We start from the raw sequence: 6601 nt of genomic DNA, 5'->3' as shown, positions 1-6601 counted from the left end.
CACTCAAGCTATGGTCATTGGTCATTCTGACAACACTTTTAAAGGCACATTGTTGTGTTACAGAAGTATTAATTTGCAGTGCAGCTGCCACACAACTACTCTATTCATGTTTAAACCATTAGATACAAATCGATTATACAACCCTGTTAGCCTTGTTGATAGTCAGTCATCTTTTACAAACTCTTTTTAAATGATCATAAGACACTTGGCTATAGTTCAATACACAACTCTCTTTATTCCATATGGCCAACACACATGATGGTTGTTACAGTGCAAAGCATTGATGATTGTTGCTAAACCTTCCTGCACAATTCTATACAGACTCCTGTAAAGTTATAGTTGTTGAAGAACCATGGGGTTCCGAATAAAGGTTCTGCGAGGAAAGCAGGTCCAAAGATTGCTGCTGAGCAGTTGAAACAACGAGAGGTAAACTATGAATGATCACCCCTTGAGTACTTATACTGATGTTGGGAACCATCAGACTGGTGTCTTCATTTGAGCTGGAACCGCTGTGAACGACAACGGCCTGCTTGTGCTTCAAATCTTGAGAAAGAGTGGAGATGATCGACGGTGTAGTTATGGAAGACGACACAGAAACACTGGGATTTCCTTCCGTTACCACTGTCACTTCCGTGCCCCCTTCCTGAATCAGGGCATTGAGCCCTTCCAGGTCTGAGCAGGTTGTAATGAAGGTCTGGTTATTAGAGTCCAGGGCAGCTACTTGTGTGGTCTGAATCAGAGCCTGGTGGAGAGCGTCACCTGTACTGGGAGCAATATGGGTAAGAAGAACGGTCTGATGTTCCATTGGATTGACCTCATTGTGAGGCACCATGTGTTGCACAGGCGCCATCAAGTTGACTTGCTGAACCATCTGGCTGCCATTAACTCCATCCACTCTGCTTTGATCTGCAGAGTTTGTGATTGCAGAATCTTCCTTGGGTTGGTGTTGACTGTCGTCCACCGCAGCGTGCACAAAAGTGCTTTCCTGCCCGAGCTGGTGGCCGACGAGGATCTTCAGGTGGCCATCGCTGTAAGAAGACACCTGGTTCGACTGCAGGGGAACCTGGAGTTGATTCAATTGAGGTTGAGAACTCACCTGGTCCTCGTGATGCATCTGTATCTGCAGGACTGCCAGGGCGGTGTTCGATATCATGTGGGCATCCACGTGCTGTTTCCTGTGGCTTCTCAAAGAGTCTTCCCTCACAAAAGACGCCTCGCAAATATCGCACCGGAATGACCGTGTGGCATCAAGTTTAGCTCGATAGCGGGAGCGTCCTGGCTTTGGGCAAACCTCCACTTTCCGTACCTTGCCTTGGCCCTTAGTTTTAACTTTGTTGGCATGGAACTTTTTCTCATGCATGATCAGGTTGCTCCGCTGTTTGGTGTCAAAGTTGCAGTACTCGCACTTGAAAGGTCGATCCTCGGAGTGGATCCTCTCGTGTACTTTCAGGGCTGTCTTGTTGGAGCAGGAGTAGCTGCATTTGAGACACTTAATCGGCTGCTCAGGCTGGTGCTCCCTGGCATGCTGCCGAAGGGAAGTCTTGTTCCTGCACTGGAAGTCACACTGTGTGCACTTGAATGCGTTTTCTGTGCTGTGTTTGAGCTGGATGTGGGATTTCAGGTTCCCCTTCATGGCACAGCAGTATTCACAGAACTCACACTTGTAAGGTTTCTCTCCGGAGTGGATACGCATGTGTCGCTTCAGGTCGGAGTTGATTTTGAATTTTGCTTCACAAAGATGGCATTGAAAAGGAGCATCTCCTGCAAATAAAAAAAAAATAAGTTGACAGTATTTAGACAGAGAATACAATCACCGTTATGTAGAATTTGTATTGCTCAGTACCGGAACCAAACAGATAAAGCAGATGAGCAATACAATATCCTTATGAAGTAAGCTTGGTGATCAGGATACAGAGAGTTAGAATCACTTGCCAGTGTGGGAGCGGAGGTGCACAGTGAGTTGGCTGGAGTTGCGGCTGGCGTAGGGGCAGATCTGGCACTTAAAGGGGCGCTCGTCGTAGTGAATCCGAAGGTGCTTCTTGAGGCTGCTGCTGTCTGCTGCTGCATAGCTGCAATATTTACATTTGTGAGGCTTCTCCCCGGTGTGCGAGCGACTGTGCATCGTCAGCTTATCCTTTCGACTGAACAGCTTGCTGCATATATCACACTTGAATGGCTTCTCGCCTACATAAACAAAAACAAACAGATAAAACGTCAAGGCCTAAAACCATTAAAGACCGATGTCTGCTCCATGCAGGTGACTGAAAATGGTCTTATACCAAATTTGAACACTGTATGGGTATACTAGAACGTTATTTGTTTTATTTATGGCACAACTTTCCATACTGAATTCGAATTACATATTGTTTTGTTAACTAATGTTCATTCTGCATTAAAAATAAAAAGTACATACCTGTGTGAGTTTTTAAATGTCTTTCCATGTCTTTTTGACCATATTGTGTTTTGAAGGAGCACCCTAAAACACACATACAATATAACAATTGAAATGTATGAAATTCCCCAAGCATGCCTACAATAAGGCTTTGTATGAGCCCATGCAGAAACTACAATTAAGGTGTGCAATTCACACACAAAATGTAGTGTATTCAGTAATTTTATCTTTAAAACCACAGATGGAAACAAGGCTCCCATTGCATAACAGTTTGATAAATTCTTGTTTTTTTCTGCAAGCTTAAAAAGACACCTGAGCTTGTTACCTATACATTGTGGCTAGTCAAGCCCATAGTAAAACCTAGGATGAAACTGCTATGCAAAAGGAGTTATTTCCATTCCTGAAGACACATTTAAATGCCTCTCCCATAACTGCATAGCTTATACTTATAAAATCCTTTCTTAGATTTTACAGACAATATTCATTTAATAGCCTTGAAATTGATATCACAAGTATAGTGCAAATACAATATAATAGTTAACCACAGTACAATGGTCAGAATACAATACATTGTGATACAGGATGTGGAATAATCAAGTAAACTGATCTTAACTGACGCTGTACGGCAGAAGTGGAGGGACATATTCCAACACAAAACCTGCATTCAGACAAACATCTGGTTTCACAGACCCACGTGAGCACTGATCTGGGACTACCTAATGTTGCCTTAGGTAATGTAGTCCAAGATTAGTGTAATCTGGGACTGGGAAAACATCCGTAAAAGTAAGATGCAAAGTGGGTTTGGTGCAAAGATGCAATAGAAGATTCCCTGTCAAACTGCTGACATTTTCTTTCATGAAGCCCCAGTTAGTGCAAGTCCTTTTTTACCATCAGGAATAAAACCCATACCTACCCTGGAAGCAGCAGCAGAGCCTCTTTGACAGCAGTGCAGGTCTGTTTTTTTTAGAAGATCCTTTTTGTGTTTTCACTTCAACCTTCTTATTGCCTCTGGGTACACATGACTGGTAACCTTCTTCAAAGACACACTCTGAAGCGGCATCTATTTATTAAATAAATAAAAAAAAAAGTTACTTCTGACCTGTTCTCTGATGCATATAACTCTGGCAAAATTGAACGACAGATTCTGTTAAAAATGCATTGTACATCCTAAAATAAGGAAACCTGCAGTTGATTCAACTGAGGTTAAGAATTTGTACTATTTACAAAGTGTAATAAGCCACCTCAAGACTGTTCCTGCTAAGGTCATCATAAAAATAGGTGATTCAGCTGTACCATAAAAAATATATATATATAAACATGAAAAGCAAAGCAGAAAAAATGATATTCGTAGCAGAAAACCATCTACCTCAATTTAGAAACGAGGTGTCATGATATTCAATTTAGAAACAGTCCAGTTTAAAAATAATCTCAAATCAGGGCAGAATTAGAAACCTGCTTCATTACTGCTCAAAAAGTTAATTAAATAAAAACGTTTTCATTTTTAGTATCTAGACATATCTTTCAGACCAAGTCAAACCAAGCTGCCATTATACATTAAGTGGAATAACTAGCTGGTTAAGACTCAGGCAGGCACACACATACAGGCAGACAAACAGTACCTGAGACAGTCTCCACATTGCTAGGGGCAGGCGGGGCGGTTGGAGTCATTTGGCATCCATTTTGTTTGTGGGCAAGGAAGTCCTCAAAGTTATTGTACTGCTGCTTACAGATTCCACAGATGTGAATATCTGGACCAACCTCGACCAGAACTTGGGTTCCTCCAGAAACTGCAGATCAATTACAAATACAGCAGCAGTTATTCAAAGAGACATTTCATATATAAAAACAAACCTGCAGAACTGGTTAAGGAGGGTCATGGTTCCCATTTGCCCCAATCCACTTGCATTTGCATTCACTGGCAGAACAGCCTATAAACTCTTAACTTAGGAGGCACACAGTCTCTTAACTATGGCTCCCAGCTACTGTACCTCAGTGTTTACCCTGTTGTTCTTTTTCACTTTGACCCTGATAAAGACCACGTATCCTGCCATTACCATATAATCTCCCGCTATACCTGACTCCACATATTGAGCACTGACAGCAACTCTCCCTATCACATGACGTCGTGACCTTAGTCTGCACTTTAATCAAAATGAAGTCAAACACACTACATCGATGTCTGTATTAGGAGGGGTGCCACTGCCAACACCAGTCGTGCAAATTATGATCATTCAATATTTTACCAGTGCTGTGTTGTAAACAATTTATATTTAATCACTGTTCATAGATAGATCGTTTGTTTGGCGACTATAGGACTACACTATAGAACGCACACAAGTTAAACCATGTCAAATTTGGTTCGTTTTGTCGCCATAACTGGTAAAAACTGCAACAGCATACTGTAGTCACTTTCCAGCTGGTTTAAAAAAAATAAAATATAATTATTGTTTATTTTACCAACGGTATCGTTAGGTAACTTTTATTTGTCCTGCGCTATAAATTAGAAAACAAAAAACGATTAACTTTTACAACTGAAAATACCTACCAGTAGCATTAAACGATGCCATGTATCCGACACCACTAGCTCTGGCCCTACTCGTTTGCAAAACGTTAGAAAATATCATTTAATAAATAATTTAGTGTCCTAACTTCATCTTAATCCGTCCTGTTTTTGCATCCAGCCCCCTTCACTGTCGGAATTCATTTAAAGACAGAATCGTTTTACTGCTTTTCCACGACAGTGCCTCGCTTGTTTTCGGCAAACTGTTGAAGGTGCAGTTCTGCTTTCAAACACCTGTGGGGACGACGATAGAAGATGGTAATACTGATGTAATAGTGGTTACTTTTTAAGACAAAACGATACATTTTCCGGCGTGTTTATGGGAACTAGCAAAGAACACTGTGAAACGTGTGTTAAAACAAAACAATAAACACACTGTGTGTAATTGGTTCCAGGCGCCAATGGGATATGTAAACACATCGTACCTCAGAAGGAGATGTTATAATTGTATTTGCTTTATTAATGTCGGGTCATTAAATTAACAACGCCGGGTACATGAGTGTGCCTAAAAACAAGTACAGTACTGCACGGACAGCATTGCAAAAAACAGTTCTTACCGTACTTTCTGAGTCTGTGCTAACCTAAAAGTAACCCAACAAACACTACATATTTGTTCCCGATACAATAATTATATTAATACCTTGCTTTCTTTTAATTAACATGGTTAAACCGAGCAGTTACGTGAACTGACAGCATGTAAAAAAAAGTTAAACTAAATTCCGAAGCACATCGTTTTCACCTGCGACTGAATCCATTCTGTCCTGTTTAGAGCTGTAGTTTATTGTTTAGACCCATCATTGCGCAGTGATCAGTTTCCACTAGTGGCAGTACCGTTCATTTAGCAGCATGTGTAAATTAAACCACACATACCAAAGGTCCATGGGTTAATGACAGATTTTGCAGCTAGCTGCAACTACACAAAACAAGTACTTATTATATCTCATTTTTTTTCAGATGTGATGTTAAACTACCAGTAAAGCAGTCTATTTGGGAGTTCTTACTAGCTCAGACATTTAACTGTTTATCCCGAAATGTCGGTTCTTACGACTTCCATCCCCTCCGATGAAGGCGTCTCTTCAGCCACGCTGGGATGACTCACATAATGAATTGTTATCTTGAATCTGGGAGATTCTCATGTACAGAGACTATCTTTTAATTACTCGGTGAAAGCCATTGCTTTATCTTTGTTATATCAATGAGACAAGCTCAAGGGCCGACCAAGACACTTAGTAATTAGCCCTTACTAGGAAGACACCCGGAAGAAACAGAGTAGATACTGACTTTAAGGGATCAAAATGGATGTTTGAACTCATCACCGGGGCTGTTCTCTCCCAAATGTGGGGTGCAGGGTAGTATTAGTGTTTCAAATAACACGTAGACAAGCTTGTAGGGGTGAGGGCTGAGTTAACTGAAAACGTGCATCCTGTGGTTGTCAGATTATTTCTCATCATGAAGCCCAGCAAGGATCTGCGGCTGTTAGCCAACAATAGAAATTACAATTATATCCAGTAGAGGGAGCTCCTGTCTAAATAATCTGATTGTGACTGTCACCAAATCTGCACAAAGAATTTGACATTTATTTATTTGACATTGTATTTTTCTTACAAATTTACACCAATTATGTGATATATTGATACAGAGATGCCAGG

At 40.9% G+C, this 6601-nt stretch overlaps 1 protein-coding gene across 6 annotated transcripts; it reads right to left on the bottom strand.

Annotated features, from left to right (window-relative positions):
* Nucleotides 1-210: 210 nt before the first annotated feature.
* LOC117417248 (zinc finger protein 64-like) lies at nt 211-5978 on the bottom strand. 6 transcript variants are annotated; one of them, XM_058991159.1, is made up of 6 exons: nt 5954-5978; nt 4012-4179; nt 3306-3452; nt 2414-2476; nt 1933-2184; nt 211-1761 (listed from the first exon to the last, which is right to left on the bottom strand). In XM_058991159.1, exons 2-6 carry the CDS (start codon nt 4058-4060, stop codon nt 314-316), a joined length of 1959 nt encoding a protein of 652 aa, XP_058847142.1. In that variant the 5' UTR covers nt 4061-4179; nt 5954-5978; the 3' UTR covers nt 211-313. The 6 variants fall into 6 exon arrangements, with proteins under 6 accessions (XP_058847142.1, XP_058847140.1, XP_058847139.1 ...); XM_058991157.1 differs by lacking the exon at nt 5954-5978 and adding an exon at nt 5692-5797; XM_058991156.1 differs by lacking the exon at nt 5954-5978 and adding an exon at nt 5593-5629.
* Nucleotides 5979-6601: the final 623 nt, after the last annotated feature.

This window comes from Acipenser ruthenus, chromosome 18, assembly GCF_902713425.1.
Source record: "Acipenser ruthenus chromosome 18, fAciRut3.2 maternal haplotype, whole genome shotgun sequence".
NCBI classification, from domain to species: Eukaryota; Metazoa; Chordata; class Actinopteri; order Acipenseriformes; family Acipenseridae; genus Acipenser; species Acipenser ruthenus.
This window is presented reverse-complemented; position numbering and strand designations above follow the sequence as displayed.